Source organism: Rhinatrema bivittatum, chromosome 4 (genome assembly GCF_901001135.1).
Source record: "Rhinatrema bivittatum chromosome 4, aRhiBiv1.1, whole genome shotgun sequence".
NCBI classification, from domain to species: domain Eukaryota; kingdom Metazoa; phylum Chordata; class Amphibia; order Gymnophiona; family Rhinatrematidae; genus Rhinatrema; species Rhinatrema bivittatum.
The window spans coordinates 112,805,567-112,820,362 of NC_042618.1; the positions used below are offsets into that span (position 1 = coordinate 112,805,567).

The following is a 14,796-nucleotide window of genomic DNA, read 5'->3' on the forward strand; positions in this document are numbered from 1 at the left end:
CAGCAGCAGTTTTCTTGTTTTCCACAGTGGGAATGGAGGTGAAATTGAAAGGTGACGAGGAGCAGTGTGCTGAGACAAACAAGGAAATGACAGAAATATTAAACAAATTCTTCAGTTCTGTTATCACTAAAGAAGACCCTGGAGAAGGACTGTTGCTGGTTGAAAAGACTGTAGAAGGGAATGGGCTAGACACAACTCCTTTCACACAAGAGTATGTATGGGACGAGCTAGGAAAGCTGAATGTGGACAAGTCCATTGGGCTGGATGAGGTACATCCCAGGATACTACGATAACTCAGATGTCCTGGCAGGTCCACTAAATGACCTGTTCAGTAGATTCCTGGAAACAGGAGTGGTGCCGCAAGATTAGAGAAGCGGCACCACTTCCTGCTTCATAAGAGTGGTAGCAGAGAGGATGCTGGAAAATACAGGCTAGTTAGCCTCACTTCGGTGGTGAGAAAATTAATGGAGATGCTTCTGAAAAAAACCATACTGAACTGTTTACAATCTAGTAAGTTGCTGGACCCGAGGCAGCATGGATTCACCCAAGGAAGGTCTTGTCGAACAAATCTGATTTTTTTTTTTTTTTTTTTTTTTTGATTGGATGACTAGAGAATTGGATTGAGGAAGAGCACTCTGTCATCTATTTAGATTTCAGCAAAGCTTTTGATACCGTTCCACATAGGAGGCTTGTGAACAAAATGAGAAGCTTCGCAGTGAGCGCCAAGGTGGTGGAGTGGATTACAAACTGGTTGACTGATAGGAGACAGTGTGTAATGGTAAATAGAACCTATAAGGGGAGACTGAAGGGTAGTGATGATATGATACAGAACTTCAGATACCTAAAAGCTTTTTATGATGTGCAAACGTCAAACCTTTTCTGTTGGAAAGAAATCGATAGAACTAGGGGTCATGAAATGAAACTCCAAGGGAGATGCCTCAGAACCAACATCAGAAAATATTTCTTCACGGAGAGGGTGGTGGATGCCTCGAATGCCCTTCCGGAGGAGATGGTGAAAACCAAAACAGTGGAAGAATTCAAAAGAGCATGGGGATAAATACTGTGGATCCCTAAAGGCTAAAGGATGGAAATGAAGAAAAGAGTGCATAGAGTAACTTGATGGTGCAGTGGTTATTATCCCTAACCAATAGGCCTTGATACTGTTGATACAACTCCATCATTGCTCTCTGCTTCAATAGCAGGGGGAAAAGGGGAATTGGATTTGTTCAGCAACCAAGGGCCCCAACTTTTATGGTCTGGGGAAACAAGTATGGAGGTAACTTATTGATGCGGCGGTTACTACTCTTAACCAATAAGACTGATACTTTGTTGCAACTCAAACATTGCTCTCTGCTTCAACAGCAAGGCATAACGGGGAATTGGATTCAATAGTAATCAACAAGGGCTATTGTGGGAAACTGATAATCACGCGGGTAATGGGGAATTGGATTCAAACAACAACTGAGGGCCCTTACTTTTATGGTCTTGGAAACACATAAGCATGGGATAACTTGCACAGCAGATGCTATCATAAGCTTACTGGGCAGACTGGATGGACCATTTGGTCCTTTTCTGCTGTGATTTCTATGCTTTTTTTCTGGAGAGAAGTTCATTTGCTTGAGTTAAAGTTCTGACTCTACTTGCTGGCAAAAAGGCAAACTCTCATGGCCAGAAGTTCTCAACCCAGTCCTTGGGACACACCTAGTCATGTATTTGGGACATCTACAATTAATATACATAAGGTAGATTAGCATACAGTGGATGCAATACATGCAAATCTTCCTGATGTATATTCATTGTGGATATCCTAAAAACCTGATGACTAGGTGAGTCCTGAGGATTGGATTGAGAACTACTGGCCTGGGCAATCTATACTAGAAACCTACGGGCCGATACAGTAAATGATGTGGGAGAGCAGGCGAATGCCCGCTCTCCTGTGTGCGCAATTCTGTATTCAAATGAGGGCCCGTGACAAAAAGAGGCGCTAGGGACAATAGGGCGTCCCTAGCGCCTCTTTTTGGACAGGAGCGGTGGCTGTCAGCGGATTTGACAGCTGACGTTCAATTTTGCCGGCGTCTGTTCTCAAACCCGCTGACAGCCGTGGTCTTGGAAACTGGACGCCGGCAAAATTGAGCGTCCGGTTTTCAAGCTGCGGGCCGATTTCAATTTTTTTTTTAACATTTTTTTTAACTTTCGGGACCTCCGACTTAATATTGCCATGATATTAAGTCGGAGGGTGCACAGAAAAGCAGTTTTTACTGCTTTTCTGTGCACTTTCCCGGTGCCTGGAGAAATTAACGCCTACCTTTGGGTAGGTGCTAATTTCTGAAAGTAAAATGTGCAGCTTGGCTACACATTTTGCTTTCTGAATCGCGCGGGAATACCTAATAGGGCCATCAACATGCATTTGCATGTTGCGAGCGCTATTAGGTTCGGGGGGGTTGGACGCGCGTTTTCGACGTGCTATTATCCCATACTGAATAAGGGGTAAAACTAGTGCGTCAAACGTGTGTCCAATCACGGGTTAACGGTACGCTCCGCCGGAGTGCACTGTACTGTATCGGCCTGCTCGTTAGGAAGGAAATTTCCTTTCTCCATGTTGCCATTTGAATGACTTTGACTTTTAAACTGGAATGGAAAATCTTGGCTGTTTTAAAGTTTCTATAGGAGGGGCAGCTAATAACATGAGGTGTTGGTGGTTTTGCATGGGGAGATGTATGAACAGCACAGTACACATCGGTGAAGATTTGACATCATTTACAGTGAGGAAAGGCTCACAAAGATGACATTTCTACTATGTTCTCTCGCCCTCACTTGATGCACTCTATAACAGGGTACCATCAAGCTAGGGCGAGAAAGCATAGTACAAATGTCATCTTTCTGAGACTTTATTGTGAATTGCGTTATGGGCATAAGGCACGGTTTTACACCAGGAAAAAAGGTGTAGTTATTTCTGGCGTTAAAACTGAGTGATAGCATGCAATATTGCCCCTTGTTTTCATAAATCCCGCACACGCTCCTCCCTAATCCCGCCCCCTCCCAAAATTTGCATTTGCGCCATGCGCTAGTGCTGTTATCGCATGCATTATGGTGTTAACGCATTCATTAACGCCATAATGCATTTTGTTGAATGACCCTATTAGTTTCAAAGATGAAGAAAGTCTTTATAATTGCTCAAGTCAAAATCTTATGGAAATGTGGTGACTGACGCTTTCTGCAGAGAGAATGTTTTTGTTTTGTTTATCAAAGGATGACATGAAAAAACCACATTTTTGAGCAGTTAGGGATATAGCTGTATTTTACTTATTGTTTGCCATATGTACTAAAATATTTTATAGCAGGGGTCCCCAGACTTTTCAAGAGAGAGGCCATACAGGACATTTCAGATTGCTGAGAGGGAAGAGGAGCCATCTTCCAGGTTTGCTGAGCCAGGGGAGTGGGGGACAGAGGGAGGGAGAGAGTTGTTTGCTGGAAAGGGTTTGGAGGGGGAAGGCAGGGGATGATGTCTGACACTTTTTGGTGGTTTGAAATGCTAGGAAAAGGGGATAGCAGGGTTCCCAGGGTGTAGTGCGTGGCATGGTGTCAGTAATAATACTCTCTAGATTTCTTCAAAGGTGGTAGCCCTGCCATATGCCAACAACCTTGCTCTTTCACCTTCCCCTCTTCCCCAGTATCTGGCGGAAGGTGAATGGATGCTGGGACGAGGTGTTTGTGTGTGGTGTGCACTTTCTCTCACACCCTCCACCCCATGAATTCTTGCTCCCTCTCTGCTTCTTCCCTTTTTCCCCCCCTCTTACTTGAAATATGCCAGATTCGTGGTATGAGCAAACCATCCCCTTCTGGAGACCATGATTCAAGGAGAGATGCTTGGACTTGCTATCTGGGTTATAATGAGGTTTTCTGTACTCTGTCCCTCCAGAGCCTGCATCCTTAGGGGAGTATGTGCATGTCCCCTCCCCCAAACTCCAAAGAGATGGCAGTGTAACTTTCTCTCGCAGCCCAGTACTGCTAATGCCGCCTTCTTCATGACAGGCACCACCCTCCACAGTGGTCAAAAACTCCTTATGGCTGGGCTCTCTCCCTATCTTAAGCAAAAGTTGCTCCACTTGCACAAGCAGCACTGACCAGCAGTTCATAATGCAGCCAATTGGCAGTGGTATTGCACTGGTATGCCCCGCCTATGCCGCTCTGACATGTTGCCATATGCACTTCTAACTTCAGGTATCTGAACTGGCGGGTTAAAATAGCTGTATTGTTTGGGGTTTTTTTTTTTGTTTTTTTTTTTTAAAGGAGAGTTGTCTCCAGGTCAGTCCTCAGCATAAGTCACTTTCGGTTTTATTGCTGGCAGTGTTCTCTGACTAGCAAGATTAATTCAGCTATAACCAGTGGGTGGACATCATCCAGTGGCATCATTATGGACCCAGCTTTCAGAGATCAGAAGTATTTCTGTGCATGCATGGGAGTTCCTGCATGCAGCCATTGCCTTGTGAGCTCCTCAGACTTTTTGGCTGAGCTACTGCACAGACAGATTCCTTCCCTCTCTGTAGTTTTTGGTTTGTTTTTTTTGGGGGGGGGGGGGGTTGTTTGTTTTTGTTTTTACTGTTTTTGGAAAGTGCAAATCTTTTGTGCGCCTGTCTTGGCAGCCCTACAAAGACTTAAGTTTTACCTTCATGTAAAGAAAAAAAAAAATAAATTAAAAATGGAAAAGTCTAAATCCCAGAAAATCTCCCTCAGCATGTTTAAGGTTTGCACGGTTTGGGTGTTAAATGTCTATCAGCACCAAATATATCTTCGGTCCAAGTGACCACTTCACCAAGCTTCTCTTTTGTGCCGCCAGCCACTGTGGGAGGGAGTAATGATGAGCCCATCTGGGTGTCTGAGCATGTTTCCCTGCCTACTTCAGCACATATGGTCCTAGCGCAAACGGTTGCCCAGCTGCCTGAGAAATTTCTTTACCGCTTTGCTTCCTGAGGATCAGATCAGAGGAAGGGTGGCAGCTCTCTCATCCAGGATGGAGGAAGTTTTCCAAAATGTGGGGTCCAGGAGGGTTGCTCAAGATGCTGAAGCCTCCTCTTGAGGAGTATTTCCAGCAGGATCAGGTGCATTCAAAATCCCAGCCAGATCCCCCCCCATCCCTAGAGATTTAGAGGGGGAAGGGGAGGAATCTTTTCCTGCTTGGAGCGTCTGAGTTCCTTTTCTTGAACACTTCCTCTTCATCTGGTCATAGTTAAATATCTTGCAGTGATTGGATAAGGAAGTGTCCACAGGGATGCCTTCTGATCCTTCTCTGGCTTTACCAAGGCATATAACACCTCCTCTCTCCCTCTCCAACCCCTAAGAATTTGAGATACTCTGTTTCTGGAAAAGATGGCAAGCATGTTTGTTAACTTCAGTGAATAAGGGGGATCCAAGAGTGGATGATTTGGGCTGCTGCAATTCATCCAGCCCTCAATAGAATCCATTTCTGTTCCAGTCCTTGGCCCTTTTAAAGGATCTCCAGCTAAAGATGTAGCAGGATCCCTTTGTCTTACCTATCTGCAGTGTGCAAGATTATCTTGAAGTTCAAGATTTGGAGTCTCCAGCTTTCACAGCGCTCTATGGTGGGGTCTGCTTTGAAGTGTGTGAAATACTCCGGAAAGCGCTCTTAAAATGCCTCATGGGAAGGGCTATGAGGTCCTGGGTTCATTTGGCAATACTTCTGATCTCTGAAAGCTGGATCCATAATGATGCCACTGGATGATGTCCACCCACTGGTTATAGCTGATTTAATCTTGCTAGTCGGAGAACACTGCCAGCAATAAAACCGAAAGTGACTTATGCTGAGGACTGACCTGGAGACAACTCTCCTTTAAAAAAAAGAAACAAAACCAAAAAAACCCAAACAATCCAGCTATTTTAACATCTAACAGAAACTATCACCACCTAAGCAATTATGTAATCAGCTGAATTATCTAGTTACAGCCCATCAGCTCTTCCTGCTGCAGAAGCTTAAATCTCTAATGGACTCAGAGGGTTCTCATTGGCCGAGTTTTAGCATGCTTTGATGTATGCGGAGGAATATGGTAAACTGCTCATCTGCTCCATTTACAAGGCCGGGACACTGCAACCAGAACTTAAACAGTGTCCATTGGAACCAGGAGGCTTGCTGGGCTCAGGGAAGATGTCCATGGTCACCTGGCAGATGTCCCATGTACAGGGGAGAACCCATTTGGTGACCAGGTGCAAGAGATGATTGAGGAGCATCGGTCCACTCTTCAGTTGCTGTCTATAGTGCCAGGGAACCAAGCATTTCTACTCGTACCTTGTCAGCAACATTTATCTCACTCCAGTCTGTAAGAATTTTGCTGGTCTCAGCATAAACTATAGAGCCGAGGTCAGCAGCCTGTGGCATGGGTGTGGCGGCATGGTTGAACAGAAGCTTAGCCAACACGCTCTGAAGGAGGAAGGAAGCCCCGAGCTGGCAATACATCCCCTTCCTGTGCCAGCAGCAGGAGTTGTGTTCATTGGAATGTCATCTCCTGCTGCCTTGGGGCCAGGCTTGTGTTTCTTCAAGTGAGACCGGCCCTGCAACAACAGGAGATGATGTTCTATTAAATGCGACTTCTGCTGCAGCCCATCCCATGATTCAGCTAGCCATTTGTTCCGGTGGTGACCGAAGAATACAATGGGTCTGGCAGGCCGCGAAGCCCATCCCACAGCGAGAGAGCCAGCATGTTTGTTTGTAATTGCATGTGGGGAGAAAGAGAGAGTCAGCGTGTGTGTATGTGTGATTGCATGTGGGGGGAGGGAGAGCCAACGTGTGTGTGATTGCATGTGGGGGGAGGGAGAGCCAACGTGTGTGTGATTGCATGTGGGGGGAGGGAGAGCCAACGTGTGTGTGTGTGTGTGATTGTATGTTGGAGGAGAGAGTGTCAGCGTATGTTTGATTGCAGGTGGGGGAGAGAGAAGTGCGTGTGTGTGTGAGGTTGCATGTGGGGGGGAGGGGAGAGAGAACCAGCATGGTATGTGTGTGTAATGGCATGTGGGAAGAGAGCCAGCATGTGTGTTGGTATGATTGTATATGGGGAAAGAGAGCAAGCGTGTATGTGAAATTGCATTTGTGATAAGAGAGCGTCTGTGATTGCATGTGGGGAAGAGAGTGAGCGTGTATGTGTGTGATTGCACGTGGGGGGAGAGCATGGGTGTATGCAATTGCATTTGGGAAAGAGTGAGCATATGTGTGTGACTACATGTGGGAGAGCACGAAGTTTGTGTGTGTGTGTGAGATTACGCGTGGACGAGAGAGAGCATTTGGAGAGTTTGTGTGAGAGAGAGGAGAAAGTTTGTGTGCATCCTCCCCCACCCAACTAATTTATGACAATTGCAGGGTAACTGGCAAAAGTTTCAAAATATTGAAAGTAGGTGGGGTTTTTTTAATCCTTAGAAGTTTAATTATTATTGGGTGGTGTTTGATATATTTCTTAGCTTTGTTCTTTGATGTTTTATATGAGGCATGGCTATGGTTTTTTTTTTGTTTTTTTTTTTTATTGTTGTACTGCATACAGAGTTTGGCTTATTGTAGTTTCCATTTCAGTTTGTCTGCATGTTTCTATTTATAGTTTTTGATGCTATTTCATTTCTTATTTGATGATGATCTGCATGTGTGACTGAGATGAGGTATTCTGCTAGCTAGTGTGTAGCTTCTGTGTAGGGATTTATAGCAGCCTGGCATGTTTTGTTTTCCTAATAAGCATGTTGATGAGGGAGAGGGGAGAGAGTGAGATTTATTTCTCTTCGCCTGTTAATAATTTTGTTTTTATGTGAGGAAAATCATATCAGTTTCAATCACTTTTATATAACTCTTAAACATTTTAACTGAAAATGAATGTTAATATTCAGGAGTTGTGTGGAAGGAATCTGGTAGATCAAGATGCCGACTGCCTTGTGGCACATGAGGACCAGCATTACCTATCCCTGATTTAAATTTTGGCACAACACTTCAAAAAGGTTGCCTACCCCTTTAAAGTTTACAATGATGATTACAGCTTTTTGTTCAATAGTCTTCCTCATGGTCCGATACTTTCAGGTTGGTTTCCCTTTGCTTACAATATGTCAATCGGTGGTTATCTCATAATAAGACTGAATAATGCTAAGACCAAAACTATTGTTTTAAGTAAATTTCTGTTGCATAATGTTCCCTTATCAATAGTCTTTAATAACCACAGTATTCCAGTTAGCAAACTCAAAATGTAGGTGGCTGTATTGATTCAGATCTATCACTGAGGGCACATATTAAAGCTGTTGTCAAGTCTGCCTTTTTGAAGTTGCACATACTTAGAAAACTGCATCCTTTGTTGGAACCTTGTGAGTTTTGCACCATATTACAGGCCTTAATGTTGCCTAGCTTGGATGACTATAATGCATTGTATACTGGGCTCCCGGCATGTACTTTGTAAAAATCCTTTACAACTGCTACAGAATGCTGTGGTTCGCACCCTAACTAGTACTCCAATCCGGTGTTATACTCGCTGCATTGGCTGCCCATTAAATGAGGAGTCCAATATAAGTTATTCTCCTTGATACACAGAATCATCTTTGGAGATTTGGATTGCTGAATTAATAACCTTCTGAGAATCTAAGAGCTGAAGGGAGAAACTTGCTGGAAGTCCCTTCAATAAAATCTGCACATTTAGAAATTGAGAGAGAGCCTTTTCTGTGGCAGGACCTTTTCTCTGGAATGCTTTACCGCTTCAGATTTGAACAATTGAATGCCACGCCTCCTTTAAAAAGGTACAGAAACTCATCTGTTAGGCATACAGCCAGGTGATGTCCAATTAGTCTCGCAGCAGCCTATTATATATTGTCTGATTTTTGCAGGATAAGGATCTGAAGCAGAACTTATGTTTTGCATATGTTTCTTGTATTATTCTGTGATGTCTGTTTTATACATTTTTACCAATTTTATGAATGTAGTGTTTGAAATTGCCTTAAACTTTTATGTAACAAGTGTGGGCTATAAGTTTTTTAATAAATTAAAATTAAATTCAAATCCTATCACCTCAAGTGATGCTATCTATTGATGCTCCCACCAGAGATTGGGGAGTGAATACTGGTGTTTCGTGGACCCCAGGGCATGTGGTCCAAAGCAGAAAATGATCTACAGATTTAATCTTTTGGAGCTGCAGCTATCCAGAATGCATTAAGAGCTTTCTCCCACCTGCTCACTTACAAGAGAATGCTGAGCCAGATGAAACAGGCACATGCTCTTACACTTTCTGCAAAGAAGGCCATAAGGATCTGGCTATGAGCCTGTTATCACAGTTTATTTCCAGGCGACTTATTCTCGGGTGTCCAGAATACATACAATGGCAAACCAGCTCAGCAGAATTCTGCTCTGCAATCACTATAAGTTTCTTCCAAAAGTGGTATCTGCATTCTACAACAATCAAACAATTGTGCTGTCCACATTTTTTCCAAAGCCACAAAGGAGAATGAGGTCTTCACACCTTTGGACTGTAAGAGAGCCTTAGCTTGGCGATGAGGACAAGCTTCTTGGCTGTTTGTGCCCTTCGATCCTAACAGGTTGGGAAGGGCAATAACCAAAATAATTTTCTATTTGGTTCACTGCTATGCACTGGCTGGATTACGATTTACAGACTTTGTCTAGGCTCATAGAAAGGACGGTAGAAAAGGACCAAATGATCCACCTGGGCTGCCCAGCAAACTTATGCTAGTATTGGCTGCACTGTGCAGGTTACCCTCATGCTTCTCAGTTTCCCAGACTGTAAAAGTCAGGGCACTCGTTGGATGCTATTTGAATCCAATTTCTCTTACTCCACAAGGCAACCCTCAGCTTGACTCTTCCTACTGGTTATAGCTGATTTAATTCTGCTTGTCGATGGAGAAAGCAAAGTTGCTTACCTATAACAGGGGGTCTCCATAGACAACAGGATAAAGCAGCCATATACTGTATATACTACCCACACACCTCTGGGGAGAGTCTGCTACTAAGCTTAAGCTCTGGAAGAGACTGAGGGAGTCACGAACCAGTGACCATGTTTGGCAGCTGCTGTACAACTGGGAAACACTTCTGAGATCTGAGAACTGGCTCCGTTTCGGTAGTCAGATGTTATCTTACTGGTTATGACAGATTTATCTTGCTGTCTACATAGAAACCCATTACAGGTGAGCAACCTTGCTTTCCACACTGGAGAATCTTGATTAATGTTGATGGGTTGAAACTTTTTTTTTTACCAATGTCAGCAAAGGAAACTCTGGTGAATGTGGGAGGGATGAAATTCATAGGTTTCTTTCAATCATTCCCCATAGTCTGAGAGGACATTTTCAATTCTTTTGGGCATGGGCTAAGATATTTTTTGCAAGCACTGAGTTTGGAGTTTCTATTTTTCTTTTATTTGTTTGTTTACATGCTACTGTTTTTGTTTGGTTTTAGGGCTATGATGGCTCAGCTGTCGCCAGCCAGTAACCACAGTCACTTTGCCAGACTCTTCCAGAAACAGCTTATTCAAGTAATGCTCATACAAAATTCTAACATTTTTGTTTCAATTTTTTCAAGTTGTAATTTAATTAAATTAAAAAGTGTCATTTAAAATAAATTCCGTAAACATCCAGACCAACCCAAAACACAATAATAAAATACAACCCACCCACAACATGACAAACATAAAACTAACACTAACAACTTAAAGATATAACAGAAAACAATAATGCAAAACTCCAAAGCAGGTCTACTAGAAGCCCTGTCATCTAATTAATCTTATTTGAGGGCCTACTAGCTCTTGAAATAATAAAATCAGATAACTGAACTATAGTAAACATAGCAGGTAAATGGTAATTTACTGTAAACCCTTTTTTTTTTTTTTTTTACAACAATCTATAAAGTCCTCAGCCTCTCAGAAATAATTCTCCACCCATAACCTGATAAACAGTGGAGGCTGAGTGAACTGCCACTTCTTATAACAGTAGCAGAGTGAAGCTTTTTTCTCCGGTAGTGGTGAATGTGCTTGTAGTCTCCAGTTTAGCTGCCTGCCTGTTCTGCAGTGTATGCCAGCTGATTTGCTGATCATTCTATCAATGCTAAGGTAGCAGTGTATCTGGCACTTTGTTAGACAAAAATAAGAGTAACTTGATTTTTCATTGAAAAATATTAATTTTAATAGTGGTTACATAAAGTCACAGCCTTCAGTCACTTTGAGACTTGCTTTTATAGATCTTTGATGGCTTTATCATTCTAAATTTTGGATAGAGGGCAGGAAAAATGAAAGGATTGGCATTCTGAAAATAGACTTGAGTCCTGCTCTCTGTTAATACATTTTGCTCTGCTGTAAAGGAGCAGGCCTGGCCAGTGCCAGATTTATAATTATGGTGCCCATAGATAGTGCCATGGTGATGGGTGCCTCTTTGAAGCTGTGCTGGCACATGACTCTATAGTAAGTAAAAGCTGGCTTCTCTTTGGCCTGGATATTTAATATCTAAACAATTTGGCACCCTAAGCAATTGCCTATGCCTAAATCTGGTCCTGGGACCGGCCAGAAGGCCCAGACCATGGCACTATGTGATGTGATGTATTAGGGGTTTGGGTTCGGACTCTCTGTTCGTCAAAGCTGGGTGGGCATTGACACTCTGCAGAGGTGGTGTGCTTAGGCTGAGAAGATAATCGCTGTTACTGTGGCAGAACCTCCAACCAAGGAGTGGTGCCCATGATGCGCCTTGTAGAAAGCAGCCCTTGGTCCAGTGGGAGCTTCGTATAGCATCCTGAGCAATGCCATCTCTAGAGGGGAAAGGGGGAGTCAGAAAAGGAGAAGAGAGACAAAAATAGAGGAGGTGTGAGAGCAGTTTTGTTGCTGAAGTATCGTACAGTAATCAAGATTGTACATTAATGATAAGCAAAATGTCTCCTATATATTTAATTTTAATATTGTAAAAACTTGACTTGCTGGGATAATGCTGAGCGCCATAAATCAAATGGAGCTAAGAACCCTTAAATCACAATACTCCGTATTAGAAACATCGAATTGTGTGTGTATATTAAAAAAAAAAAAAAAAAGAAAAGAGAAAAGGAAGCTCATAATATTTAATTGCATATCACATCTATGGTCTTTGTTTAATAGACATTAATAGCTAGGAAATCAGTCAATATATGGAAATGAATGCCCTAGCTTATTAAACTAGGTAATTATAGTACTTTGTTGTAAGAGTTTTAGCTTGACAGTTGGTGTTATAAAGAAAGTCCATTTGTAATCACTTCCATCTGTCAGGGACAGCAGATATTCCTCCTTCAGGGTGATACTGTTAAGCACCAATCTGAATCCTTGATTTAGAATGTTGAAATGTTTAAAACTGATCTGCTTATTCCAGTAATCCTAAAGTGAAAATAAAAAATACTAATCAATTTATTAGAACACATCTTTAAAGGCACAGAATCACATTTGCTTGAGGATTCTACCTGCACATGGAAGGTAAAGATTTAGCAGTGCTTTCTTGCTCACTGGGATTAGAATAACCCTGATGGTAAGGGAAGAGAACTGCAAAAATTGTAATCTCTGGAGACTTCCTATTTTTAAATAAAGTGCGGTTCACAATTGTCAGTTGGCAGTAAACTCTGTCATCTTATTTTTTTGTCATGTTTCTGACCACAGGGCACTAGGGATGTCCATTCATTGGTTCATTTGTTTTGTGAATATGCAAGTACCAATGAAACAAATATCCCAATGAAGGCATATCCCTACCAGTTACATGCCAATTCCAATGTGCCAAATTGGTGATTAGGCATAATTCATGAGAGAAAAAAAGAAGTAACTTGAGGTTACCAGTCATTTTCCTGTTTTAGGTAAAGCAATGCCCATGGTTCTCTTCCCTTAACAATAGTCTGGGTTATATGCTACTCAGTGAAAATTACATTTTGTCAGTCTGAAGTTCTGATGCATTAAACACCAGAATATCTCTGCAAGGTAATGTTGCAACTGGTTAATATTTTGCTATTACTTCTTGTTCTTATTTATCCTTGGCTTTCCACTATTTTTAATAAATTTGTCCCTGCAAATGTCTTGATTAATTTGGTAGTTTAGAAGTGACTATGGTTGTGTACTATTAATTGAAAGGTAAATTAAAAAAAAACCAAAAACGCTTGTTCATCCATGTGTAACATGCATGCATCCATGTGTAACATGGATGCATCGGTGCGTGCATGTTATAAAATAAGCTCCTGCGTGCACATGCGCGCTGGATTTTCGTGTCCACGCGCATGTGCAGATGGTTTTCCTGCTCCGCACGTGCGGGGGGGAGGAGATTTTAGAAAAATATGCGCGGTGACTCAATCGGGCCCCTCCCAGTCCACTCCAATTAAGGAACAGACTGGGAGGGAACTTTCCTATCCCTAACCCTACCCTTTTTACCTCTTCCCCTTTCCTCCCCGACCCCTAAACTAACCTAAACTTCCCCCCCCTTTTTTTTTAATTTTTATACCTACTGCTCTTCAGGAGCAGAAGTAAACTCCATGCGCCTGCTGGCGCGCGCTTCCCCGGGACAGTGGCTAATGGTGTTGTCCAGGCCCGCCCCTCCCCTCCCAACCCAGACCAAGCTCCCTGGCCTTCCCCTTTTGCAGGGCCTGGCACTTCTGCGCATAACGGGTTATGCGCGTGGCTGGGCCTGTTCTAAAATGTGCGCAGAGCACGCAAGGCCCGGCCACATGCATAACCCCCCTGATTTTACGTGCGCGGCCCTTTTAAAATCGGGCCTTTAGTTTCCGTGTTGGGCTAGATTTCATAGCTATATGACTTTTTCTTTTGTAACACTGAAATATACATGTCAAAGACTACTTTTTATGTTATTTTCCCTTCTTATAGATGTGTAAGAACCCCATAGGTGGTGGAGGGGGATCTAGCAGTGGAGATGCTCCTGATCAGGATGTTTTGAATATGTTGGGTTCTGATAATCTGAACCGTCTGAAGAGATTGCAGGAAAGGTTCATTGTTCCTCAGAGTATCAGTGGGCCATGCCCACCCCCAGCATTCCCTGGGTGCCAGGAGTTCTTCAAGGACTTTATACTCAGTGCTGGGAGGTAAGTAACAGACCGAATAAGTATCCTACCTATTCATGAAGGCTTGCTTACTATTTTTATGCTTTCCAATATATGGAATGTTGTAAAGAATTATATACAAGGGATAGTTCTTGTCCATCCGCACAATAACGCTGTAAAGAAAAGTGACAGAAATTCACTAAATTTGCAGGAAGAAAATGTTAATATCTTGAATGAATTTTAAAAAACCCCAGGAACATTGGGTTAGTATTTTCAGAAAACTAAGCCTCCAAAAACAATCCCCGTTGCTTTCTTTGGGGAAACTTAGAAGCTCTGGAATGTTGACTAGTACCCCATTCCAAAAACTAGTCCCCCGCTCACCCATTCAGCAGTTTGTTACAGGGCAGCACAGGCAGACAGAGATGGAAAAATACCCAAAGGATGGCACAAAGAGACACCTTCAAAGCACCTAAAGTCTCACACACACATACATACCCAGACTTGCACCTCTGCTCTTTACCTTTCACAGAAGCATGGAAGATAACTAATGCAGCTGATGAAGGATGGTACTGAAAGGCACATTATCCCAGGACAAGCAGGATGCTAGTCCTCACATATGGGTGACATCACTGATGGAGCCCTATTGCGGAAAACTTTCTGTCAAAGTTTCTAGAAACTTTTGACTGGCCCTGTGAGGCCACTGAGCATGCCAGCATGCCATGATATTCTCTGCCACAGGGGTCTCTCTTTAGTCTTTGTTTTTCCACGCTGCTGTAGAC

The 14,796-nt window shown here is 42.9% G+C and overlaps 1 protein-coding gene across 2 annotated transcripts in view; it reads left to right on the forward strand.

The window, feature by feature from the left end:
* The window catches only part of CDAN1 (codanin 1), a 191,774-nt gene that overhangs the window by 71,761 nt on the left and 105,217 nt on the right, over positions 1-14,796 (forward strand). The window contains exons 10-11 of one of the 2 annotated variants that reach the window (XM_029598690.1): positions 10,433-10,508; positions 13,845-14,059. The exons of the other annotated variant lie outside the window; for it this stretch is intronic. Coding sequence (XP_029454550.1) covers positions 10,433-10,508; positions 13,845-14,059 — 291 coding nt within the window. The remainder of the gene's footprint in view (positions 1-10,432; positions 10,509-13,844; positions 14,060-14,796) is intronic. 2 annotated transcript variants of the gene reach the window in all.